Raw genomic sequence first — 26,372 nt, 5'->3', positions numbered from 1 at the left:
CACTCAGAGCTCAACAGCTTGCAGTACAATTTTCTAAATAAATAAATAAATAAATACATGTTACTGTTATTGTGGCACATCATATAATAACTGCATGTGCATCTGGTATTCTGTCAAGTAGGCCTAGGTTATGTGGTTGCAAGTCCCGTCATCTCATCCCCTACAACAGGACACTTTGCATCTCAATTTCTCAGAGCTGCAGTCTGCAGCTGCGGTGCAGTAGCATACGCATGGGAAAATGATGAACATCAGCATCACCAACAGGGGAAGTGGGGCTGAGGTAAGATATTTGAAACCATTTTTACAAGACAGGTTCATCCTGCGCTTTTCCGTAATTATGCTGTATATAAGACCGATTTTTGAAGTAGAATAGATTGGTATGATAAGTTGTGGGTTGCACAACTTGCAACTGCTAGAAATGAGAGAAGCCTGGTTGCATTATTTATCTGACCACCAAGGTTTATTTTCATTCTTGCTTTCTTGCAAACAACTGTATGCAAATCCCAACCCAGCCAAAGGGAAATCCAACAAGTGACAAAGTGCTTAGAGATGGATGCATTGAATAGTCTATTAGGGGAAATGAATGGAATTAAATGCAGCAGTAATCCAAAATACTTTTTATAGTTGTAAAGCATATATTGTTACATTTTGTTTATCTGGGGTCCTTGAGGGAGTTACAGGGGTCCCCAGCAAAAAGGGGAATACTTTATTTTCACTAAAGTAACACAGTGACAGGATGTATGACTATTTTGGTCATGGGTTTCATACACCTTCTGTAAAACATCTAAAAGCCAAAATCCTATCAGATGGGCGATCCTGGGACAAAATCTTATCAAATGGGGGTCCGTAGTCTGATTTGTGTCTTTGGTGTTGTTGTGTTTCTATGTAAGGTGATGGTGTTAACGGATCCACCCCTTGTGGTTACGGCATTTTCATGCCACTTTGGGCCTCTTGTCTTATTACATGTAACCAGTGAGGGGGGAAATATATAAACACAAACTTTGTAGAACAGAAATGATGCCAAATAGGATTATAGATGTCCACACAGAAACAAGTCAGTAAAAGATAACATTTAAACAAGAGATCTACACTTCTGTTTCAGGCATGCTGGGTCAGATGAGGAGGGAAGCAATGTTGGCACCTGGGTGACCTTATAAATAATGAATGCACTCCTTTGTTTCCACTTCACTGGCCAAAATGCACAAGTTTAATTTTATATAAAAAATCTAATTAAAAAAAGTGTACCGTTTAAATTTTATATAATGTCATCCTACTTAATGCCACAACTAGATTGTTGAAGGACAACGTGTGTTTAGTGTATTTTATGTGGCAATTGAAGTTCCCATTGGACAAGTAATTACAGTATATGTAGTTCAGAGCTGCATCCAGTTTTACAGGGCAAGGAAATTAGCTTTACTGTGTCATCTCTATAGTCAATGTCTTAATAGCGCCATTTAATTTCAGATAGATGTACAAATGTGTGTGAGAGAAGGGAGGAGGAAGAGAGAGCGAGAAACCCAGGCAGCCAGAGATACTTCCCTGTGACTGTCAGAGCTCAGCCAACAGAAGCAGAATGTAATACCCTCACGCTCAATAAAATTAGCAATTGGTCTCATTTACAATGTGTCTCCCAACAGTGTGAGTCAATAAGAATGGAATCAATCTATGGTTGTTTTGTGAAATGAAGATCTTATATTCAGACTTTCCACATGCTTTTAATATCTGTGCTTGTGTTACACTGAAATCTAAGACCGATCAGATTCTGTATCAGATTTCTGTACAGCACTTGCACATTCCAGAGAATGTCCTTTTGTCTTTTTCGATCATCAGTGGGTTTTACATTGCACCTTTCTCCAGAATGAGAACATGTTTAATTCTCTGAGTGCCATAGCGGGATGGAGCACACTCTGAAACAGCCGTGTTTGCTTTGCACTTTGTAAGGCTGTGAAAACTAAAAGCCCTACAGAGAATCATGGGAATTAGATTTATAGATCGGTCGATCCTCATCTGGAGGGGGGCCAGAGTGTGAGGTGAGTGAGAGAGGGAGTCCGCTGACAGGACATGATGGATGTAAAGCAAAGAAGTGCTGATGTCTAAGGGGGGAAAAAAACAAAAGGAAGGGAAACACACACGCATGCAGCTACCGATTCAAATTCATTTTCATTTTTCATCATGTTGCTGAGTAGCAGGAAGGTCAGTTAACTAAATAATAAATGCAGGGTCTTACCATGTCTTAAGTGGTACTACGTTGTTGCTGCAAAGAGCTTTCTACATGTCTGATACAAAACATAGTGGTAAAAGCAATAATCATTACATACTGTCACAGTTACTGACATGCAGATATTTAGCTATAATCAGTTAGTGTGACGGTGTGGGAAAAGGGGAAATGTTTAGGATATGGTATGCAAGTTAATTTCCTTTGCTTGGAAGTAAGTCAGCACTAGTTGGCCTTTGAATACACAATGAAAAACTATTCTATGCTTCAATTAGGTTCAAGGTTTAGGTTCAGTCTCAGGAATTTAGAAATTGCAGCCTTTCCCATTTCAAAGCAGGTGCCCTATTGCACTGCATCTAGCTATGAGGCGGACATAAAGATAGTTATTTATGATGAGACACATTTGTTCAGTCGTGAGTAAAAGGGTAATGGCTAGGTGTCAATGTAAAGATGCAGTATTTTATTTGTTTTTTTAAAACATTGCATTAAATCTCGCTTTACTTGATCTCTCCCAAAATGACCTCCATGCCTGTTAGTATTTCAGCCCAATTACTCCTCTCTCCTCTTTTCATTCCATTGTTCAGATAAATCTAAGAGGGATCATCACTCTGGAGGAGTTAGCGACCCACTATGATATTTACCTCTTCAATTTACTGTTTAGAATATCTGTTTTATTGTTTCTGTTTTAAGTGACTATAATTGTCCCTTGTCTATCTGTGTTATTTGATATGTACTGTGCTTTCTAATTTTCTGTATATATTAAAAAACATTATATTCAAACATAGTTTTACAATTGGAAAATGTTTCATATTTCCTAATTATGGGAGAGGCAGTTCAGGTTGTTTGGGTGGTACGTTTTTATTTATCTATTCATCAAGTCATTGAAGACTTATGAATGTATTTGAACTTCTCATTGTAGCACTTTGGTCAACATTAATAATTTTAAGAGGTCCTCTATAAAAAAAGTACTTAACCATGTGATTTCCTTTGCACCACTTTCTCTTACACCCACATACTGTAATATTAGGGACAGCTGATTCTGCAGAAATCTGCATGTGTTAAATACCATTCTGTTAAGCTATTTGCTGTTCCACAGTGACGCATAACTGAGAGTTAATACAGATTCAAACAACTTTTCTGTCTTACTCTGTCTTCCCTCCCCTCCACATCCTCCTCCCTTTCTCTCTCTCTCTCTCTGCGGTGTGTCCCGAGGGTCTATTTCAGACAAGGAATGCAGTGTGAATAATTCATCACAAAAATAAGCATTGGACCAATACAGAGCGATTGACTTAATGAGAACCTTCCGTTTTAGATTGTGCCAAGTAACAATACATCTGTAATGGCTGGGAGACTGACAAGTCTCTTCTGAAATGGGAAAACAAAAGTCAGTGCAAATGCAAATGTAGGTTCTCTTTAGCATTTTTTTCAATTTGAAGCCTGGATCAGATCCTGTAATATGGCTTTTGTAGCATTGCCCCCCCTCCTCCCTCATGAAAGCACAGTGTGACATTCCATAGCCTATATTCACACATCTTTTTGTTCTACATTGTCTCCTCAGCTGTGATTAGTTGTTATCCTATGTTCTCAGCCATATGATACGAGTAGACAGCAGGATTAATCCTGACAAAAAGCTTGAACTGACTGAGTAGGTGGCCTTTAGTCTTGGCTTAGTATATACACAATACAATGAACCATAGTGTAATCGTTGAAAAGAGTTCTTTATATTTGCTGGTGAATTTTCACCAAAATTGCTGTTTTTCTAGACATAGTGACTGCATGTTTCCAACCTGTGAGCTCACAACAAGCATTATCTCACTGTGGTCTGTTGACTCTGGGATAAAGGGCTGTCTTTGAAAAGCCTCTGTCAGTGTTTGAGAGCAGAATGGCTGACCCTGACACGTCATGACGGTGTCCCCATTTTGTGGCACAAATCACAGTCACAAGGGCACAACAACACATCGCATTGCGTTTCCCTTGGAATCTAGGGAAACGTGTTTTGAAGAGCTGTTTAATTCCTTGCTATGAGTCTTTCCACGGGGCATCAGGCCTACGGCTCAGAGTGAAAAAGATTTAGCCCATGGAGATGTTATTTGGAAGGTTTTCTGGATGCGGTCGAGATGTCTCTGCAGTGTTCACATGAAGCTATGCCAAATTGTAAAAATCTAAAATGATATTGAGGTTTGCTGCCAGATAAATAACTTGACCAGTGACATGTGTAATCCATGTAGAAAGAAGAAACTCATCAAAATAATTACTGCAAGCAGTATACTAGCTCTTCTCCAACCCACATAACCACACCTTCTGTGCAGTTTATACTTACCCCACATACATCAACTTAACCATGCAGCTGATTGTTGTGAATCTCCTCAAGACATTGTAATTCAGCTGTAGCCTACCCTGTAACAAATTAGAGGGTGCAGCTCTGCTTTTCTCTCTTTTTGTCTCTATTCCTGGAGCAGAGGGAAGACAGTTCGTACCAGCTCTGTGGTTTGGTTAATCCCTGACAAACTGTGCTCTCCGCAGCTGCAGGGTTGTGTTGTGAGAAAAAGAGGAAGGCTTCAGTTTCGAGGATGGGACTGTGAACACTGCTGGTTATTTCATGTTCGCAGAGAGTGTGTGAGTCAGGCTTTGGCCTTGATGCGACCGAATCTTCAGTGAGGGTGCTCAGGTGTTGCTGAACAGTCAGCCCAAGTGTTCATTCAGCAGAAGTGCTCCGAAGGAAGGTGTATTTTCCTCATTTTAAAAGAGAGTGATTTCTTATTTATCAACAAGTGGACTGTTTATCCAGCACCTGCTGAGTCAGTACATGTTTTTCTATTTACCATGCAGAGTCCACTGGTATGGAGTGGAAACACACACAACACCTTGCTAAGCTTTTGTTACATAATCATCACTCACGCAAGAATCAATGGGTTATAGAATTCGATGTAAAACTGAAATTTCTTTTTTCTTTATTAATGCTTTTGGGTATCACCTGTTGATCATTCAAAGAAGGGATACAGCCTAAATGACTCTCCTCCTTTCTGTCCCTGCTATGTAGAATGTGTAGTTTAATATATGAAATAGTGTTTGTTTAGGTGCATTTTGTTATGTGCTCGATATACATACAAATAAATATTGATATTGGGTATAAAAGAGCTGTTCTGGCTTTTACTGAGTGCCGTTATCCAGAAAACTCTGCTATCCTGCTTCAACAGACAGGGATTTATGATCAGGATTTGACCTAAGGGTCACAGTATCACTATATATTAGTATGTTTACAACATACAGAGAAGACAGATAGTCAGACACACTGCTTTGATTTGAAAAGTCAACAAATAGTGGAAGAGAGGGCTCTGAGAAACACATGTGGTATAATATGCTTGGAGCTCACTGAGCTTTGACAGAGATGTGCAGACTAAATGTGATCATTTGAAACCACAGCTAGTGGAAAGCCTTGAACACTGCACATGTTGACTTTTTTTTGTCAGTATCTCTTTGCTGTACTAATGGCTCTGTTTTCAAAGGTCACTCTTCTGTAATGGCTGTGTGTTGCGCTAATTAGGTCAGAATGATAACCAGAGACAGAGAAGGCACAAAATTACTGCTAGTGTCATTGGCATGCTGCCTTGTCGCTCTGTTGGGAGAACAAAACACAGCAGCACAGAGCATGCCTTTCTGTTTATTTCCAAGCATTCATCTAACAGTAACATTATTACTTTCTTCTCTCCGCAGGCCTCCAATCCAGATGCTTGGTTGAGCAGCCCAGCCCCTCTGAACATGAACCACTATTCCAATAAGAAGAGTGCAGCTGAGAGCATGCTGGATGTGGCTCTACTGATGGCCAACGCTTCTCAGCTAAAGGCTGTGCTGGAGCAGGGGCCAAACCTCTCCTTTTACACCCCCCTCATCACCCTGATCAGCATCTCCCTCTGTCTGCAGGTCACAGTCGGGGTCCTACTTATCTTCATAGGTGAGAAAATAAACACAGTAACAGCACCACCCTTTTGCTGTTTATCATCTGGCAACCTTCAAAACCTTCACGTATCCTTTGTGTTTCCTCCCCTCCACCCTGTCCCTCAGCAAGATTCACCGGCATCAAGTCCACTGACTCCTGACAAACAGCCCATTACCAGTTGGACTCTAGCTGTTAACATGGCAACTGAGCCTGACACCAGGTCAGAGTTCACTAGGTTTAAGTGCTGCTGGGAGTCAGCCCACAATGTCTATGCATGTCTTGGAGTAAATAGAAAGAAAGTAAAAAATAAAAGCATTTACCAGCCACAGCTTGGGTTGGAAAAACAGGTCCATTCTAATGGGAAGATGAGTTAAGATGAGGTGTATTTGTGCAGATTAGACTGAAGTTCATTTTCCTCTGACGGACTGAACAGCGGGTCAGTGAACTTTAGCCAGGCCACACTGACTCATCTCAGCTCTAGCGGGAGGAGTAAATGATACAATGTTAGTCAGAATCCTGTCCATGCCTAAAATACAACAACACTACTGGTATACACTGACCTATCGCTCTTGTGCTCCTCCCTCTGTAGTAATGTATAATTTTAATCATTTAAAAATGATCCATCTGACCCCCTCCATCCACCAAATCCTCTGACTCCACCAGCCCCCCTTGTTTCTACCAGAATATCAAACACATCTCATTCTCACTGCTCTTTTCATTCCTTTTCCTTCGTTTTCTTTGACTGTTCTAAACCCGGCTGCCCTCTCGGTTCTCCCTTCCCCCCTCGTTCTCCCGTCCCTGTGGATCCAGCTCTGTCTTTGGAGCCAGTGGGGCGTGAATTGAGTGGCCTACATACCCCCCCCCCCCACACACATATACAACCAGACGGGGTCCTTATACCGTTTAACCTTTGGTAATCTCCCACTACGACACTCATACGCACACGTACACATAACGTGTTCCTGTAGTGAGACAGCTACTGTATACTCCCTCATATATACACATTTTCCTGATCCACCAAAGATTAACATTGCTCATAGGCAAGCCCCTGTGATGATGGACATGACGCCTTTTATTATCTGTTATGTCATCACGTGGATTAGTCATCATGGATTAGTTGTTTTTTTCCCATAATTTTATTTGGCTCAATGTAACAAGGTGCAAACAAAATGAAGCAGTGTTCTACAAGAAATACAAGCTTCCCTTGATCAGTTCACTCTTTCCTGTATTGTTCTTTTTGTGTGCTTTGAATCAGAAGCCTGTTAATTTCATACCATATAAGCCCTCTACTTTTCTCAAAATTATGTTTTATATTATGTTACCCAACTAAATTGTACATGGAGTTTAATGACCCTTGTGTTTTGTTGACATTACCTTTACCACTGCTGATTGTTTGTGGTTTCACAGAACCCATTGCTGTGTGTATAAACTGAGCCTGCACATTTGATGAATGTGACAAAATACAGAAATGGGCTAGTGCATGAATTTGCCATTCACAGACATAAAATACAGTATGTTCTGTACATAGTGATATTACTTACTTACATTGGGGTCAATTACACAGCCAGTTAGACCTCTGTTAGAACACTCCAATAACAGAAATCCAAATAGCAGAGTTTATCCGAAGTTTCATCAAATCAGTTTGCACTCATATGTAAATGTACACATTTTAAAAGAAATAATCTCTGCTTTTTATTTATTAATTACAAAATTCCTTACATAAGATTGTTTTGTAATTCATCATGACGAGTTGTTTTTCAGTCCTACTCATCTGTGTTCTGCTACTTCTTTTTCCTCTTGTCGAAATGAAATATTTGATAATTGCATTCATGTGGAATCAGTCATCTCCCTGCACCCAGAATTAAGTATGGATTAATGGCTGACAGTAAATATGTGTATAATGAGTTGGCTTGTGTCCCAAAATAAAGTGGAATGCTGATGTACGATTAGACTTTCATCGAGCGTGTCTGTGTGTTGTTAAATTCTTTTTCCTGGTTTTGTCTACAGTTCGATGGAACCTAAATGATGAGCAAAAGCATCAGAGGCTGAACATTATGGAAAGCTTAGCCACAGGCCTGGTTTTTTTGATAGTGGTAGTCAACATCTTCATCACAGCCTTTGGAGTCCACAGGCCGAACCGCGGCGACTAACCAAGAACACACACAGGTATTCTTTCTATTTTTGCTAATCACATACATTCTTTATGTTCCCCCTCTTTCACTGCTCCCCTCTCTCTATGCAACCAGGTGTTTTCTCTCCTGCCTCACTGTGCAGTTTGCTTCTATAGACATCCATGTAGTCAGCATGTTTTTGGTCCTCTCCTACCTGACCTACAAACACACTGACCTCTCCAGGCTCTCAGAGAAATTTCCACTGGAATTTTTATTTTAAAAAACCCATATTCAACCAATGTTTATTTACCAGAAAATCATTGTCCTGCACTGCTGCAGGCAAGGAGAGAAAACAGCGAACAAGAGAGAAACAGCAGTAGCAACAAAAGGGTCTGGTATGCAAACAACACAACATTTGTTCCTAGTGGACTGACAGGAAAGTGGAGACAACAGGCACATGTGAGCTCACACTGTCTGTCTCCTTTGCTGAAAGAGAGTGACCCCAAGCACTGGGCAGACACAAATGCACAAGCACAGTTACGCACAAATGCTGACAGCTGAACAGGCTTCAATTTTTAATTGCATTGATGACATTTGAGCAAGATGTCGTGGTTCCTTTTCAGACAGCTCGGACCAGGAGGTTTGATGGGCCTGTTGAGCAAATGTATGCAGAGCAGAGTGTGCCTTATCTCCTCTGCTACACCTTTAACCTTACCAACACATCTGTTCCCAACCACAGGTGTCATGCCTAACATTCAATTATAACAATGTTTGTTTGTGCCATTGCTCTCTGTGCTATGAGCTAAAAGACGGAGTGTCTGTGGTTCTCTGGACCAGCAGCTGGTGAGTCAGAGTCAACAGAGCACAGACCCCAGCAGAACTGCTTGTTAAAACGGAACCCTTAATTAGACTGTGTTTCGGCAGTTGCCACCGAAGCCTCAATTAAAGCCAAACCAAATGTGCAATTAAAACACTTTATGGTTTAACACAAGAATATAAAAGCAGTTTGAGCCTGTTTCACATCTGCTAAATACCTAGAGAATATTCATGTTTGTATCTTCAACATGATTGTGACAAAGCACCTTTGAGATGACAAACCAACGTCACAACCTGATCCTTTTTCCTCCTCCACAACTATCATTGGTAACCGTGGAAACAGCGAGAGTAGAGCCAGATTGATGACACACACAGCTCCACTCTGGGCAGATCTGTAGACTGATATATATGCATAATGTACAGTACTGTGCAAAGGTTTTAGGCAAGTGTGGAAAAATGCTACAAAGTAGCTTTCTAAAAAGGACATAAATAGATTATAATTATATATTAATAAAATGCAAAGTGAGTGAACATTAGATTTAGAATCAGAAAAAGCAAACAACAAATATGTGCTATATATCGGCTTTGTGCAATGATGTGAAATTAAATAATATTTACATGTGCAAAGATATACAGTATTTGAGAGGAAAGGGGGGAGTGTCAGTGAGGGACCCAGGCCTTGTTAATGAGGCTAGCTACGAAGCTGTTTTTGTGGCGAGAGGTTTAGGTCCTGATGGACCACAGCCTCCTACCAGAGGGGACTGGAACAGTTTGTGACCGGGATGGGAGGGGTGCGCTGCAATCTTCCCTGCACACCTCAGAGTCCAGGAGGTGTACAGGTCCTGAAGAGATGGAAGATTGCAGCCAATCACTTTCTCTGCACAGCGAATGACACACTGCAGTTGGCCCTTGTCCCTGGCGGTGGCAGCAGCGTACCAGATGGGGATGGAGGAAGTGAGGATGGACTCAATGATGGCGGTGTAGAAGTGCACCATCATTGTCTTTGGCAGGCTGAACTTCTTCAACTACCGCAGGAAGTACATCCTCTTTAGAAAAATCTAAATCATATCAATATTTAATGGGACCACCCTTTATCTTAAAAACAGCTGCAATTCTTCTTAAGGTACACTTGCACAAAGTCGGGGATTTTGTTGGCATATCGCCAGGTGCTAATGATCACCAATTCAATATGTAGGTTGAAACACAATCATTAACTGAGACAGAAACAGTGTAGGGGGAATACAACTGGGTTAGGAACAGCCAAACTCAGCTAACAAGGTGAGGTTGCTGAAGACAGTTTACTGTCAAAAGTCATACACCGTGCCAAGACTGAGCACAGCAACAAGACACAAGGTAGTCATACTGCATCAGCAAGGTCTTGACCAGACAGGAATTTCAAGGCAGACTGTGGTGTCGAGATAGCTCTTTTGAAGAGGCACAACGAAACGTGCAACGTTGAGAACCGTAGACACCATCAATGTGTAAGTTCAAACTTAGCCTAGTTTGAACGTAATTTCTAACTTAAGTCGGAGTTTACGTGCTACTAACATTTTAAGGGTTGCACCAGCTGAAATACGTCCAACGTAGACATAATTAATAGGTGTAAAGTCCTCCATAAAATAGTCAAGTGGTTGTCATGGCGCATCGTTTTGAAAGGGGGGGTGACTGGGATCAGGAGGAGCAAATTAACTTACACGATTTTTGTCCGCGTTTCAACCGTTTAATCATGTCTGATGTGGAGTGATTGATTGACTAGCCACTCATAGTAAACCTTCTCGCCTAGCCAACTCCAAAATCACCAGAGAAAAGTGGGGGGGGGGCAAAGCATAGATTTTGAAATATGAGGGGCATAATGGCTCCTACGCGTATATAAGTTATAATGTTACAATTTCATCTGCCCGTTATACTTTACCGTTCGTTACGGGCACCGTTAAATTAGGTCTATGTTGTAGTTAACGGTTTTACCACTCGATGTCACCGAGACTAGCTGTAGATTAAGGTTTCATAGTTATCACCTAATCATAATTATTTGTCCTTGTATACGTACCTTTTTGTTGGTGTTTTGTTGATATTTTTAGCCGTTAGCCTCTTCAGTATTGCAAAATGTTGAAAGAGAGAGAGACAAACAGATGACAAAACCGTAATAAACTCTGTTAAGAATAGTGCTGTTCACTGATTGGCCATGGCATGTGTAAACGTCATTTTCTGCGACACTGTTTTGATGAGTATGGACTTTACGCCAGAGTAGCTAAGATGCACTTTACGTCTCGGTGGTGCAACCAAACATCAATAGAGCTTAAGTCTCAAACTAACTAGTTTCAACGTATTGTTTAGCGTGGACTTTGCACCCTAACTTAAGGTAGAACTTACGTATCGCTGTTGCAACAGGCTGCTGATCTCAACATCATGGAGTTTGTCTGGGGTTAGATGAAGAGAGAGAAGCAACTGAGGCTACCTAAATCCATAGGAAAATGTGGGTAGTTCCCCAAGATGTTTGAGCCGATGTGCAAGTGTACCTAGACGAATTGATGCTGTTATGAAGACAAAGGGTGGTCACATTGATTTGATTTTATTCTTTTCACCTTAACTTTGTATTTTGTTAATTTATAAACATAAATAAACATGTGTGTTTTAAAAAACATTCTCACTTTTTTTTCTTTTTTTCCATACATGCCTAAAACCTTTACAGAGTACTGTGAAGTTTAATATCTGAGGATGCTGATGTTCATCGAGGAGTTTTAGGTCGCGTGAAGCAAGACTATAAATAGCTCTCTCGTGGGAATGTGGATGCCAGGATTCAAACTGGACAATCAAACCTGGTGACACTTTCAACCCCTTTTAGCGCCCCCACCCCCCCCTCTCTCTGACTCCTCTCTCATCTGTTGCTCTCTTTGCAGGAAAGGAAGAGGAGGAAAAGTGTCGCAAATCTCCTGAGATCAAACACCCTAATCTCTCCAACAGAGTTGTACTGTATATACTATCTTGGATGTATATTTTTCTACACATTCATTATTACAATTATGAATCAGTATCATATTATATGATAAATGGAGAAACACTTGAAATGACTATGGCATGCATCCACCCTGAATACAAGTCTGTCTTGAGCAGTCAACAGCGTTTAATGTAGCATTTAATTAACTTAATTCATTCACTTGATGGACTCAGTTTGATTGTCATTCATTAATGCAGGACATGCTGTCTGTTGCCCTCAGTTGTCATTGTTATAGCACACCACAACATTTTCCATCATCCTTGTTTCCCACTTTGGTGCACTGGATGAGGGAGCAGTGCCCTCTAGTGTATTTTTTGATGCTGTTCAGATAAACGATTTACCATCTCTATGTAAAGTTCACTGCAGACAAAACAGTGCCAGACACAAACCTTGAAAATCTAATCATGGTCCTGCTCATTACTGTGAATGTTACTATTAGACTGCAATACCACACAGTATTTGATGCTAATTAACTGTATGCATTTCTATGTATATCTTTGTCTTACTAGATTGAAAATAAGATACAACTCCAGGTGATGTCAAAATGTGGTGTGCTTTATTTGTACAAAATTTGAACATTGTTAAAGTAACACTCATGTCGCCTCCTCTCGGGACAGCGTGGGTGTGTACAAACTCTGCCTGATTGACATCTCCTTCACACTTCTGTTGGTTTTGTTGTACCTGTTAGGACAGGACAACTTAACCCTTTATCATTCTTATTAGTACACAGAGTTTGGTGGCATCAGCCAGCGTGATTGAAAACACCTGTGTGTGTATGTGTGTGTATGTGTGTGAGTTTGTGTATGTGTGTGTGTGTGTGAGTGTGAGCACAGTTATTCAGTTAATATTATGCTTCATTTTACCTGAAAATGTCATTGGAATTAGATGTTCTGCACACACAATAAATCCCTCATTACAAATCTTTTTCATATAAAGAAAAGTTAACAGTGGGACTTTATGACAGAATGAGTCGTGTCAATGTCACTTCTCAGGGATTTAAGAGGAGTCAATTAGTGCCAACAACTCCGTGTAATTTTAGAAAAAAAAAAGTTTATAGCTCTCAAAGTGTATTTCAAGTTTGGCACAGCAAAGTGGCAAATTGCATGGCTTGTTCTTTTCACAGCGGTCGTTCTTAAGCGTTTCAGCACCTTAACATCCTCATTTCTTCTTTCCAACCTCAGCACAGGAAATTAAAACATCTTTAGCACCTTTACTAAGTCTTGCTGCAGAGCAGTGAAGGAACGGACCAGTACATCTCAACGTCTCACCCTCTGTGGGGAGAAATAGTGGCAACAATGAGTTTTTAAAAAATCCGAAGACAAATTGGATGCTTCCAAAGTAATTTCAAATGCTCAAGAACAAATAAGTCTGCACACTTCTCCATCATTCTGTATGACTCACCTCTGTAATAGTAGAGCATTGCAATACCAACTACAAAACTGAAACAGCTCAGGAAGAACATTGGTCCTGCAGAAGGGAAGAGAAAGTTCTCATCAGCGACTATCGACCAGTAACACCTATAAACAATAGGAATGTGTGATAAGCAGATGGGCATACTAAATGTGGATAGTGGGTTGGTGTGTTCCTTATAAATGATAAGAACTAAATAACCAAGAACAACAGAAATGTACTCTAGTATATGGTGAGGCCAAAGAGTCCAAAGTCCAAAGCTGCTCTGTGAAAAGACAATTATCTTCTTGTTCACAGTCTAAACAAGCCATTGTTTCTTAGTATGACTTGTGATTGGGAGTCAGTGTTTCACTACATCACTGATGACCCATTTCCCTGCTTAAACACCTCTGACACAGTGGATATGCCCCTGAAAGGAATGCAGGACAGAGGAAGCTGTTTTGGACAGGGGGTTTACACGTGAGCTTAACTGACCCACAAAAGCCAGAGCCCTGGATGCAACAGGATGATGAATGGAGAAGCAGTGCAGAGCAGTGGGGCCCACATTCTGACGCTAGGGGTTAAAAGGTTCAGCAGACAACTGCATTTGCTGAAGAACAAAGCTTAGTTGGACTTAAGGGGCTTATCTGAGAATCAGTGGGGGGTACAGAGGCACCCTGACACATACACAAACTGTAAGACCACCATATTTTATATAAACACCCTAGCAGTCTTTTGCCAAATTAAACTTCTACAACTGCAGATTAAAGGTATGTTTTATTATCATTAAATTACACTACTGCTCATCCTTTCTCAAAGTTTAACATTGGTTTTGAGAATGACTTCCTACTTTCCGGGCAGCCACTGCTTTCAGTTCATGCCAGGTTAGGATTAAAAGTCATTTTGCAGACTAGACACCTTATTTTAAACCGATAATCCATCACAATGTATTTGTATTGCCTTTTGAACATGAAAAGCACATCAAAAACAACAAAATAAATAATATAAAGTAACAGAACAGATCATATCACCAAGGGCTATGTGTACATAAGGGTAGGTTTACTGTCTGTTAATGGTTACTTTAAACATTAATATACATGTCATAATTAAAGTCTCTACCACCTCATACAAACACTAAACTCTACAAAAGTAATGTTATCATCACACTTGAATGCAGTTTTAAGCATGTACATTCAGGTTTGAGAGATGGCTGTTATACTATAGGGTTATGCACGTGTGAGCTCTGCTGTTATGGAATCAGATCAAATATACATGTTGTAGCTTTGGTTTTGGATACAATCATCAAATGTCAGATGTCAAAATTTTTTTGAATGCACTACAGAGGAAGTGTTTTCATATCAGTTCTTGCTCGCAACTCTACCTCTACCTCATGATGAAAACATAAATTTTCTGCAAGGTAATTTCCATATTGTTCTAAAATAAAAATCTAAAAACCTATGACAGACTTTGAATAGTTGTTTGCAGTACTTTCAGGTATACATGCTTGCAACTTACAGAAACATTAGTGTGGTCGTTGATGTTACACTAACACTTAGATAGTGAATTGCAATTTAACTTAATAATATAAATGAACAGAAATGATATATAATGCACTAAGCAGTAGTGTTTGATGTTGGTTATATTTACCTCTGTTATTGAGCACATATTGCTCTGGGTAGATTGCCACATTGTATGTCCATTTTGGATTTGTCACCTCTAGAACAGAGAGTAAAACTGGTTAACCCCACACTAAGATCCACTACTTGAAGTAGTGTTTTTTCAGTGCAGGCAGAACGTTGGCTTTTTCAGTACAGGCAGAACGTTGGCTTCTCTCTGTATCTTAAACAGTATAAGTCCACATAAGGCCAGACAGGGCAATTGCACAGCAGGGGATCCACCACGATGGTACACTATATTTACCACCTCTACCAATCTAACCATCTCACTTAAGACATATTGGATATACTGGACAACCTAACTTTGTTAAAAAAGAGTCAGCAGGGAGAAGCTTTTTAGGTTAACACCATCTGATAATGAATCAGTGTAATTAACTTGAATAATTATGCACAGGAATTTTAGAAAACTAATAATGATATGTTTAAACACTGGCACATGACTATACCAGATACACAGAGATTAACACACATTTTGTCATTTCTGGATATTGATATTGATTTTTTTCAAGGTTTTTGACTTTTTTGTGCTATATATAAAACCTGCGCTGACTCTACTGTACGTTTAATTTCATCTCCCAACTATACTGGGACCAGAGGATTCTCACCTGTCTGCAGTTCTACGTGGCAATCTTCAGCCACTAAAACGTCTGAGCTGCCCTGCTCAGTGTTTTTACCTCTTTGTGTGACTCTGGTGGGCAGGCTGGAGTAGACGTCCTCAGCGTGGATGTGAAGTCCCCTGTAGAATTCATGACATGCCTCATCGCCCTTCCAATGCAGGTGCTTCAACAGCTCAGCTAACCGCACCTTGGTGGGTACGCTGAGGTTCCTGAACTGCAGCGAGACACATGCTGAATTGAATCACTGCACATACCTGTATACCTGCACACTGTGCTTCTTTTCTAAGACTAAATTCAGTTGCAGAAATGTAAGGACTGTCAAAACAGGATTTTTTTGGAATTGTGTCATATTATCTGTAATTACTCTGTGGGCTTCCTTGTCACTGAGTATCTGTGGGTGGATCCTGTTCAGCTGTAGGACCAGTCTGTCAACCAGTTCAGTGTCCATCCGCTGATCTGAGCACAGGAAATGGGCGTCCCCCCGGAGCTGCACATGGTAATCATCAATGTCTAGCCAAGAACAAGAGAAATGTGTTAAATAAAATGCACTCTACACTGCATACACACTTTAATTCTTAAATTCATATTCTTCAGATTCAGGTTATGACACTATACAATTAGAGCATGCTACAAAGCTCTAATTGAAGGCCTGCAGATTTTATGTCTAGTCTTAAGTAGTTTCTTAAGCTGGTCTTGGCATCAGTCCTGTTCTGAAAATAAATGACTAAGAGGTTTATTCTCCCGTTTAGAAAGGTTAACACACTTACCACAAAACTGTCACTTTGGCCACACTTTACTTGAATAGTTTAATGCTAATACTTGATGAGTAACATGTCTACTGAGTTAAGGCGGGCACAAAATGACGGTAAGACGTTGCGATACAAAGCCTGTGAGGCTTGTAGAAAATACCAGTTTGGTGAAGCCCTTGTTCTTAAAAGCTGCTGATTCAACTCAATGGTCATTTGTGAGGCTGTATTAAAAGAAGTATACTTTGTTATACTGCCTATTAGCAGCACAAAGTCCCAAATTTCCCAACTTCCTGTTGATTTTTTCCAGCTCACTTCTGATGCTTAATGCGGTGTTTAGAGGCCATTTTTCCTGTTAAGTGTCCTTCAGTAAGTCATGGCGAGGGTTTTAAATGTGACAACTGTTGAACTTTCCTGTGCAGTTGTGGGTTTGACATGTGTTATCATGATTTTTGAAAAAGTCTCTTCTGCCACATTACACATGTTGCTATTAACAGTCTGTAGAAGTGCAGAAAATAGGCAAGTCCTTTGCCAACTAAGTTATTTAAGCACCAGGTAAAATTGCATAGGTAAGTTGTCTACTACTAGTTTGTCTAGTGTAAAATTTTTATTAACAACTGAATCTCTAAATTGTATAGTTGTGGGTAAGAAAACTTAATTTGTTAAGTTTTTCTTTATTAAATACATTTGAACAAAGTGAGATAGAATACCCTGAAATGCACATTATGTAAAAAAGTAGCCTTCTTTCAGCGGGATAAAATAAAATAACCTCACCCCAATGACTGACTTCTTTACAAACATTTTATTTAAATGGGACTCTTACCCACAGATTTGTATGTGACTGGCAGAAGGAGGAGCTTCATCATCCATATTTAATTTTTAAAAGTCTGGACGGCTCTGGCGAGAACGTCAAACCATAACGTAGGTTATTAAATAATGTAGCGTTTTAATACATATACCCGTCTTTCTAACTGCTCGTGCTTTATGCAACGACTAAACTTAAAACTGTTATTGTATGCAACAGGTGGCGCACCCACGCAGCACAGTGGGCGGTCAGCGATCCTCTGCATCCTATAAGTCAGCGCGCGGGGATTAATGTTGTAAACTATCCAAAGCAAGACAAAACATCTTACCCTTGATTCACAAACCTGTCATACTAACAAACAAACGGCGGGTGGGACGTGCTCTTTCCGACCGACAGTCTCCCGGTAAAACTTCCTGCTCTCCCTGGTTTGATGGTCTCTACTGTCCACCCGCGGCGCGCTGCGCCTCCCTGCGACCGTCCGGGGCCACATGACCGACTTCAGGGTCACATGATGATTATCAGTCCGCAGACTGACCTGACAGGCAGATTACCAGGAGAAGAGGCAGAGCTTTCTATTGCAAAAACTGAACCACAGAGGTGTCATTTATCACTTTATTTCATTCCCTACATCATTTTATACTAACGATGCACTGGGTCAATTATACCTGGCAATGTTAATAATAATAATTTGTTGCTTTTTTCCCCTGCCAGTAATACATTCTTTACCATTTCACTTGACATTCCTGTGTGTAGGCTACATTATTACACATACTGTCAAAATCAATGTAGGCTTTTGCTGCCTTATCATGTTGGCCTGCATTTGCATTTGTCCCTCAGAGGGAACTGTACATCATTGCGCTCCTTCCATTGCAATACAATCTCACTCGTTATCAGTAGAAGTGTTTAATTTATTTACATTCTTTAAAAATTATATTTACATACTCGCTTCAGGCTGCTCTCCTCATCCAACAAACTGGACACTCCTGCCCAGAGATGAGCTTCGCAGACCCTCAGCTGCCTACAATGTGTTATGAACTATGTCAGTAAACACCTTAATTGTTAAGTCACAACATAACAGTTTAATTGGTTTCTGAAAAGCTCAATTAAGGGCATAGAAGTGCCTTGACCTTCTAATTACAAGGGAGTGTCTCCAACAAGGCTGGTGTCTTGAAAGTGCAATGGCTCCGCTTTTCAGACAGAGGGCAGTGTGCCATTGAAGTTAGCAAAAGGCACATAAGTCTGTCAGATCAGTATGCATATAGAGCCCTCATATTGTCTAGAACTTCAGACATAATCATTTCATCATTACCAGGAATGTTCAGTTATTACTTCCCATAGTCCGATACAGCTGACACTGTTATGTCATATGTCATATTTGGTCATTGAACAAGTTCTTGACTGATGGTGTCCTCACACTGATATAATCCGTATCGAAAATTCTTTGGCAGGGTTTATATTTCTCATGTTGGACTCATCTGTGGTTGATGGGTTTACTTCTGACAAACTGCTCTGCTGTTCTCCATACTGCCACACCAAATCAGGCCCTACTGCTGAGATCTGGACCAGGCCTGGGCTCGCACTTCGACATGAGGAGTGAGGAGGTCCGAAGTACTGAGGTGGTGGACCAGCGATGTGTGAGGATTCTGGGTTTCGGGGTAAGAGAGGCTGGTTGTAGTCACGGCCGGGGAGAGCAGAAAGCGCAGGAGTGGGGCCATATGTGCAGGCAGGAGCATATGCGTACTGCTGATGACATCTGTGGAGGAAAACACAGGATGTTCTTTAATGTTTCTGCTGGTCTGCATGTCTTCAGTGATATTTGGAACTTTTTTCCCTTTCTGGTCGTTTAAGCAAAAGTCAGCCCACGTTTTACCTGCAGGCTCGCATGTTGTCACACATGGCTGGGTAGCCGGTGTCCCACAGTGAAAGCACCTTCTCCTGGGTGTTGTTGTTGTTATTGTTCCTGCCGATATGGTTATAGTGAGATCTGTTGTCCTGGAGATGTTGGGCCTGCTCCTCCCACTGCCACACATCTGACTCACTGTTTTTAAAAAAAATCCATTTAAACCTGCATGTCAAAGTATTTCAATTTGAAAATTCACATTAGCTGACCCTTTTATTCAAAGCAACTTACAACTGCTATATATGTCAAAGGTTGCACGCCTATGAGGCAACTAGGGGTTAAGGGTCTTGTTTAGGGACACATTGGTGGATGCGTTGCAGTGTAAATCGAACCTGGGTCTTCCACACCCAGGGCATGTGTCTTATCTACTGTGCCATCGCCATGCCTCTGCTTTTTTCTCTACATGCTTTTCTTCCAATGATGAAAAGTCACTAAATACATTCAGCACTGTACTCACTGTAAGTACAAATTTTATGTACATTTACTTGACTTGAGTATTTCCATTTTATGTAACTTCTATTTCACTCTATTTCAGCGGGGAATGTTGTAGTTTTTGCAGCTTGTTTTATGAGGAATGTGAACACATTTAATAGAGCTCAAGGAGAGACACAATGCATTTTGGTGAGTGACACTGACTGCCAACTTCACTTTTGTTTGTTTACAATAAAACTCCACATGGCACCATAGGATTTTAAATACGGGACTTTTACTTTTAACAGAGCACTTTTACATTGTGGTATTGGTACTTTTTTGGGGGATCATTTCTGCTTTATTGACAGTGAAGAGAGATAGGAAAGGCAGGGAGAGAGAGAGAGGGGATGACATGCCTGGGGTGGACTTGAACCCTGGCCCTTGCGTAAAGACTCATCCTTAATTCATGTGCTCTATCAATCTGGGTATTGGTACTTTTAAGTAAGTTTGCTTCTCACTCACCGCTCCTGCTTTTTCTTTTTGTCCTCTTTGATGCAGTCGACCAAACAGCAGGTGATGAATGCCATGGACATCAAGAAGATAATGGCTGAGCTTACAATGGATGCCAGCACAGCGACACGGAAACCGTAGTTCTCATAGGAAGACATAGCTGGAGTGTGAGAGAAGAAGCCTGCTGACTGACTTAATATCCATGTCATGCACTCAAAGTATTAGACAACTCCATCGATCATGCTGAAAAATCTACAGAACAATTCCTAATCAGACTCAGGTACACACAAAACACTGTCACCTTGCTTAGACTTTACAGATGGAGTCTGCCACATAGACTGCTACATCAAAAGTTTCTCTTTGTCATTTAACCAGAGGAGAAGGGCAGAAATATAGTCATTTTGCAACAAAGTTCACAAGCCAGCTCATCATGGAAAGGACAATAAAACACAGTTTCACATCAGGCAGCTTCATCTCTCCCATGATGATTGATCCTGAAACACAATTAAGATCGTACTCTAATTTCTTCCACTCACTTACCAAAAAAAAAAAAAACTGTGCAAGTGCTTGAAATTAGTTCTCTCTACCTTAGCATTAATATTCCCCTTAAATGTGCTTCATCCCCAAGCAACAAATAATTTTTTCTCGAATGAGTTCTCACGTAATTTAGAGTATTAATTATTCCAAGCCAAATAAAACCTTAAGTGTCTTCCAGTAACATTGCCCATAGCCACAATGCCTATCACATAATGTTTAATATATATTCCATCTCTTCAGAATAATGAGCTGACAGACAGTTCAATTTTGCAGTGGCTGCAATTCTCCCAGTAAAAGCATTTCATCTACACACAAACACATTTTGGCACATTACCATGTGTATGAACACTTTTCATACAGTAACCTGGCTTCAAGCAGGCAACTCCTATGAGTGCCATTCTTTCTATATTAACTGTCATGCCTGGGCCTCAGTCACTACTTACGTTTACAGTAGGTCTCCCCCACCCAGTGGGTGCTGTTGGTGCCCATGACACACATCAGCTCACTTCCTATCAGTTTGTGTCTGGCTGGGCACTGCAGGGAAATGACTGTGCCCACATTGGTACCGTTGCCCTGTATGATCCTCTGGGTGCCCAGGGCTGGCAGGGGCATGGGTGTGCACTGAGCCTGGGACTGACCTGAAAGAGGATGATCGTGTGCATCAAAAACAGTGGTTGTTATTTAATTATGCTGCAGATGTTAGATGTCGATGAATCACCAAAAGGTCACCCATAGTTTCAATATATGTATAATTCATGCATCTTCAAAAGAAATGTGTTTTCACAGGGATGATCAGACAACTCAGAATTCAAATGAAGTGCAACAACAATTCAGCGTGAACACTGTGAACAACAAAGAAGAATGGAGCACTGCAGATGAGATTCAGTGTGGAATGGGACAGTCGTTCCACAGCTATCAGCGCTGAACCCCTGTAGGGCTGCACTACGCTGCGTGACAAAATGCTGCTCCCCCCGTAACAGCCTGGTGCTGCGCTGCATCGAATTCTAACAGTATCGAAGCAGGAAATGTGATAAATCATTAAACAAAAGGCCTGCAAGGCTGGTGGAAACACACAGACCATCTGGAGCCACGGTAAAAGTGGTTATCATACAGCACAGTGCTCAGCATATTACAGAAGGCGAGGTCTCTCACTGTGTCAGCTCAGTACACCAGCAGTCTGGCACGACCTACCTTCAACATAAGGTTATCACTTCATCATGACACAAGCTGTTGGAATGCAAATAGACACAGTGACATCAATTAAGTGGTTTCCAACAGAATTGGGAACGATAACTGTGATCAGGCCCAGGAAAAGTCACAACCAGATTGTTTACTTTGGGAAACCTGCTATCTGGTTTTTACTAAAACAATGGACTCCAGACATAGGGGGGACTGGGCAATGTTCCTCTTTGTAACTGTTAAATGAAGGAAACTATCCAAGAATGTGAGAGGAGCTGTGCACTTCTTGTTAAAAACATGTGGTGCACATTTATCACCACAAGGGGCTTCACACAAAAAGTGTTCGTGGTTTCATTAATAAAATAAATCGAAAGAAACGAGGTTAGGTGAAAAATATGCGCATTTTCATTTTAAAGAACCACACAAGCTTCTGATCACATTTTACAATGGCACTGGGCCAGACTTAACTGGGATAAAAAGTCCCCTGAAAGCTATTACCATTAGTCAGTACCACCATATTCAAGTTTATGTAACACAAGGACGCACTTCATTGCCGATAAGTAGAGAGCATCACTTTTATGTAATGTGTGTGTGTGTGTGTGTGTGTGTGTGTGTGTGTGTGTGTGTGTGTGTGTGTGTGTGTGTGTGTGTGTGTGTGTGTGTGTGTGTGTGGCTATGGGAGCTTGCGTGTGAGACACCCCACTGTTCGTCGGAAGTTTGTTAAAGCCACCGGTGTTGCCGCCCTTTTTTCACTTCCTCATTATTTGTTTTTCTTTAAAATATATTAATTATGAGATCTGGAAGACAGGTGCGCCTGAAGTTAATTCAGTCACCCCCGATGACACTTAGTGTGTGATGAAAAGTGTATTCTTAATGTGAATTCTATTTCTTAGAAATGATCACATACCCATCGAAAAAAAGACAATGAGCAAACGCATTCTACAGCCTATCTAGACTATCCTAGAACAATTGTTAGGATACTGCTATCACAGCAATTACTGCAAGTCCCTAAAGGGATATTGCACGAGGAAATATAGGTCTAGCATTTAGACAACAGGCACGTGCGCGCGAGAACACGCGCGAGAACACACACATACACACACACACACACACACACACACACACATTAAATCTCTTTTTTTTAGGGATCAATGTTCGAATAAAACGCACAACTTGTAGATGACCCCCCCCCCCCCCCCCCCCCCCCCCCCACACACACACACAATATCTATTTAAAATCGTACAAATACCGGCATTCATGTGAAGAATACAACTGGAATAAGTGCAAAGTGCCAAAAACAAGTCTCCGTCCCACACACACATCCTACACGTTCAACTCGTGTATAAATTTGACACCATTTGCTTTGATTTCATCTGTCTTACCTGATTTATTCCGGTCACGGCTGTCATCTTTGTTTGTTAAATCAGTCTTGGACACATCTGCTACTGAAGCTGTTGCCGCTGACATGGTGGTGACAGACAGACGCTTCACGGTCCGCTCTTTGGTTGTGCGTAAAGACTGCGCAACTGTGCTCCTTCGCTCCCGGTACAGGCTAAACAAGTGGGGATTCCGTAGGTGGGGTCGTGCGTGAGCTTCTCCGTGCGATTTTGTTCGCCTCTCTGCTTCCCAGGGAACAGCTTGTCATCTACTGAGTCCTCCCACAATGCTTTCTCACCGCATCATTCACTTCTTCTAATGCCCCGGGTTGGACAGCGCGCTGTGGCTGCTGTGGCGCAAGCGGATGAGCCCACGAGAGGACGAAGTGAGATGAATGTGATCGGCCAAGACCTTGTCGACCAAAGCAAAAATGACTTTGTGGATTACACCAGGTCAGGTCAAGTTGGATATCAGAGCTGCGACAGGACAGCGACGAGTAACTACAGCAATGAAGCGCTCTTTGTTGGCAGGATGTCACCGCTCTGCTGTTTGAGCCTATCAGGGTGTTCGTCAGACAGGGTTGAAAATGTGCAAAACACAGTGACGTAAAGCCCATCTTTAAGTAAGAGGAGGCCATTAAAAAAGGTTCTGTTTGCTAATACACAGCTTACAATCCTGACACAAGCATTCACATACAAGGTAATAATGTTTGCACAAACAAAACAGGCATAAGTTGATAGAGTGAGTTCCAAATCAAAGAGAGCTGGTTTACAAAGACATGTGGTGCTTGGTTATGTCCAAACTGGCTTTTGGTACTATCTATAGCGTCCCCGAGTTGATATTCACCAATGCTCAACATCACCTATGAAGTAGGAGATACAGGAGGTTGATTTAAATAATGCTGGCAAGTTGCAACAGTAGCAGTGCTAAATCCACAAATCCAAAGGGACAAAAGTCAGACTGATAATGTGAAGGATCTAATTAAAGGTGTGAGAGGGAAAGATCTTTCAGCTGAGCCCAGACAGTGCATTATACAACACATTTCAGTGAAATTAACTGTGCGTGGAATACATTGCTTCTTGCTACACCTATGTCTGATTACATGTCAGAATTTTTCACTTCCCTGTCTGTGTCTGGTTGTGTCGTAGGTCAGTTATTCTTGTGGCGGATGTGTGGTGGATGATATGGACCATTTAACTGTGTAACTCTTACTGACAGGTTTCTTAATAGAATGAAACCCAGTCAACATCGATGAGTTCACAGCACAAAGAATGAGCAAACGGCTTCATTACAAAATGAGTAACCATGGTTAGCTGTACATGGAGATGTAATGACAATAATAACAGCTATAAATGAAACCAAAGCAAGTTGAAAATGTCTTGAGGGAAAAATATCTGATGCGTTATTCCATAGCATCCACTGCAGAACACAAAAAACATATAAACTCTACACTTAATAATATATTTTCACTTTGCATTCCCGTCTAAAAGAAGCACTTTTCTCTTGTTCAAACTGCACATCAGTCTAATGTCATTGAGAATTCTGGGCATGCATAAGACTGTTTCTGCTGTGGGTGATAAGTGTCTCTGCCTGTTCACCTGAGCAGACCCCCAGACATCACCTCAGACACACACTGAGAGCCTCTTTTCAGACAGCGGTTTGCCTCATCATTTATGAATATATTAGCATGGCTGATTAAAAGTGTTCATGCTTGAGACTTAAGGACTATATGTAAATGCTCAAGAGTTATGTTCATAACTGTGAAATAAAATATGCTGTTTATTGTACCCTCTTATGGTACACAGGTAACTGTTCTTCAGGATACCCTTATCTAGAGAAAACAAATCAAGTTAGGAAGTAGAGGTATGTGTTATCGTTGTTTCCTCTTCTCTTCTCAGTCTGTAGGCATGAAAACAAGCCTCCTAAAATGTTTTAATTTGTGCAACTCTGCAAGTGAGGCTGGAGTTCAGCTCCCACTGTCACTGGTAGTCATAACATTTGTTTTTATGAGTATTGAATTTGAATGAAGATATAGCTGAAAGCAAGCCAAATCTCAGAACTTGTGTCTCTCCCTTTTAGTTCTGTTTCATTAACTGCTGAGTGGCCACACTTATACCACTTTGGTTTCCATGAATTCAGTGTTCAAGAGTATTTTACATCATCTTTAGAGGTAGACAAGGAGAAAGAGACACAGTGAATGAGGACATTTTGAGATATTATTCTGCATAAAGTGTTTGAGTTTTCTCTTCTGATTTGGATGGTTGCTACAGCAACAGTTAATGTGGTCTGGCATAGTCTCTGCGGGTACAGTTTGGACTCTCAGTGCCTTTCACTTTATTCTCCACCCAGGCTTATGTGCTCTGTACTCTGTGCACTCCCAATAGACAACCGGGAGGCTTGCTAATGATGCCCGGGACAGTCAATGATGCGTCCCTTTTGATACCAAGTGGCACCATCGCCAAAATAAATTGAAAGCTGCAGTAAGTGGCAAAAAAGATGGAAAAGCAGAAATAGATGATGAAAGATTCACTTGACCACAAGGAAATTGTTCTCTGGCTGTTGTTATTTTTTTATTATTCTGATCTGACAAGAGAGAGAGAGAGAGAGAGGTGAGGCAGGTGAGACTGGTCAGCTCCGTGTGTCCGCACTGCCCCTGACACAGTGTGACACAGTGGCTCTGCTGTAGGGGGAACCACTCCATCACACACGTAATTAAGTAGAGCAGGAGTCAACACCGCTGCTCAAACCAGGCCACATATGGCTAGAGGTCTGGGTGGAGGAGACTGAAGATGCCCTCTCCACAGTGTCCTTGGTTAGTTTCTAAAGTGATAAAATAAACATCCAATTAGATGTTAATGTTAATTCCTTGACTACCATGAGACAATTATTTTATTTATAGGTTTCTTCTACATAACAGATGAAGGGCTTTGTTGAGTGAAATGCAAATAAGGCCCACTGTGGGTCACTGTTACAAGTATGAGTCATCATAAACCTGCAAAGCTCTATTTTGGACACATGAAACATGATGTTTTTTAAAGAAGCGAGTGCTTAAGAATGAAATACTTCTCAGAAAGCATTTAATGTTAACGCCAGAGTGTCATTAATGATGGACTGTCTCTGTACTGCTGAGAAATGCATATGGTTTTGTGA

The 26,372-nt window shown here is 41.0% G+C and overlaps 3 protein-coding genes across 6 annotated transcripts; 1 reads left to right on the top strand and 2 right to left on the bottom strand.

The window, feature by feature from the left end:
• Positions 1-228: 228 nt before the first annotated feature.
• On the top strand, positions 229-12,611 carry LOC123975049 (ninjurin-1-like). 3 transcript variants are annotated; one of them, XM_046056172.1, is made up of 4 exons: positions 229-280; positions 5,930-6,167; positions 8,160-8,318; positions 11,977-12,611. In XM_046056172.1, the coding sequence occupies exons 1-3, from the start codon at positions 239-241 to the stop codon at positions 8,300-8,302; spliced, it is 423 nt and encodes a 140-aa protein (XP_045912128.1). In that variant the 5' UTR covers positions 229-238; the 3' UTR covers positions 8,303-8,318; positions 11,977-12,611. The 3 variants fall into 3 exon arrangements, with proteins under 3 accessions (XP_045912128.1, XP_045912130.1, XP_045912129.1); XM_046056174.1 differs by lacking the exon at positions 229-280 and adding an exon at positions 4,748-4,938; XM_046056173.1 differs by lacking the exon at positions 229-280 and adding an exon at positions 4,797-4,829.
• Positions 12,609-17,798, bottom strand: LOC123975048 (caspase recruitment domain-containing protein 19-like). 2 transcript variants are annotated; one of them, XM_046056169.1, is made up of 6 exons: positions 17,651-17,798; positions 16,121-16,266; positions 15,814-15,970; positions 15,111-15,179; positions 13,476-13,541; positions 12,609-13,345 (listed from the first exon to the last, which is right to left on the bottom strand). In XM_046056169.1, the coding sequence occupies exons 1-6, from the start codon at positions 17,655-17,657 to the stop codon at positions 13,233-13,235; spliced, it is 558 nt and encodes a 185-aa protein (XP_045912125.1). In that variant the 5' UTR covers positions 17,658-17,798; the 3' UTR covers positions 12,609-13,232. The 2 variants fall into 2 exon arrangements, with proteins under 2 accessions (XP_045912125.1, XP_045912126.1); XM_046056170.1 differs by having other exon boundaries at positions 17,636-17,793.
• Positions 17,799-17,905: 107 nt separating this feature from the next.
• LOC123975047 (sushi domain-containing protein 3) lies at positions 17,906-24,059 on the bottom strand. The gene is made up of 5 exons (XM_046056168.1): positions 23,228-24,059; positions 21,109-21,303; positions 20,141-20,288; positions 19,178-19,345; positions 17,906-19,060 (listed from the first exon to the last, which is right to left on the bottom strand). Exons 1-5 carry the CDS (start codon positions 23,310-23,312, stop codon positions 18,718-18,720), a joined length of 939 nt encoding a protein of 312 aa, XP_045912124.1. The 5' UTR covers positions 23,313-24,059; the 3' UTR covers positions 17,906-18,717.
• Positions 24,060-26,372: the final 2,313 nt, after the last annotated feature.

The sequence above is a fragment of the Micropterus dolomieu genome, linkage group LG08, assembly GCF_021292245.1.
Source record: "Micropterus dolomieu isolate WLL.071019.BEF.003 ecotype Adirondacks linkage group LG08, ASM2129224v1, whole genome shotgun sequence".
In the NCBI taxonomy this organism is placed as follows: domain Eukaryota; kingdom Metazoa; phylum Chordata; class Actinopteri; order Centrarchiformes; family Centrarchidae; genus Micropterus; species Micropterus dolomieu.
This window is presented reverse-complemented; position numbering and strand designations above follow the sequence as displayed.

What these genes read in the sequence shown, in the direction of transcription:
- LOC123975049 (XM_046056172.1), top strand. Translation starts at nt 239, where the DNA reads ATGATGAACATCAGCATCACCAACAGGGGAAGTGGGGCTGAG. An exon ending in ACAGGGGAAGTGGGGCTGAG is followed by an intron (nt 281 to 5,929) that starts GTAAGATATTTG and finishes TTCTCTCCGCAG; the next exon opens with GCCTCCAATCCAGATGCTTG. An exon ending in GGTCCTACTTATCTTCATAG is followed by an intron (nt 6,168 to 8,159) that starts GTGAGAAAATAA and finishes TTTTGTCTACAG; the next exon opens with TTCGATGGAACCTAAATGAT.
- LOC123975048 (XM_046056169.1), bottom strand. An exon ending in GTGACAAGGAAGCCCACAGA is followed by an intron (nt 15,971 to 16,120) that starts GTAATTACAGAT and finishes GTCTCGCTGCAG; the next exon opens with TTCAGGAACCTCAGCGTACC. An exon ending in ATATGTGCTCAATAACAGAG is followed by an intron (nt 13,542 to 15,110) that starts GTAAATATAACC and finishes TCCCTTCTGCAG; the next exon opens with GACCAATGTTCTTCCTGAGC.
- LOC123975047 (XM_046056168.1), bottom strand. Translation starts at nt 23,312, where the DNA reads ATGTCAGCGGCAACAGCTTCAGTAGCAGATGTGTCCAAGACTGATTTA. An exon ending in GGGGGAGACCTACTGTAAAC is followed by an intron (nt 20,289 to 21,108) that starts GTAAGTAGTGAC and finishes CTCACACTCCAG; the next exon opens with CTATGTCTTCCTATGAGAAC. An exon ending in GACAACATGCGAGCCTGCAG is followed by an intron (nt 19,061 to 19,177) that starts GTAAAACGTGGG and finishes TTTCCTCCACAG; the next exon opens with ATGTCATCAGCAGTACGCAT.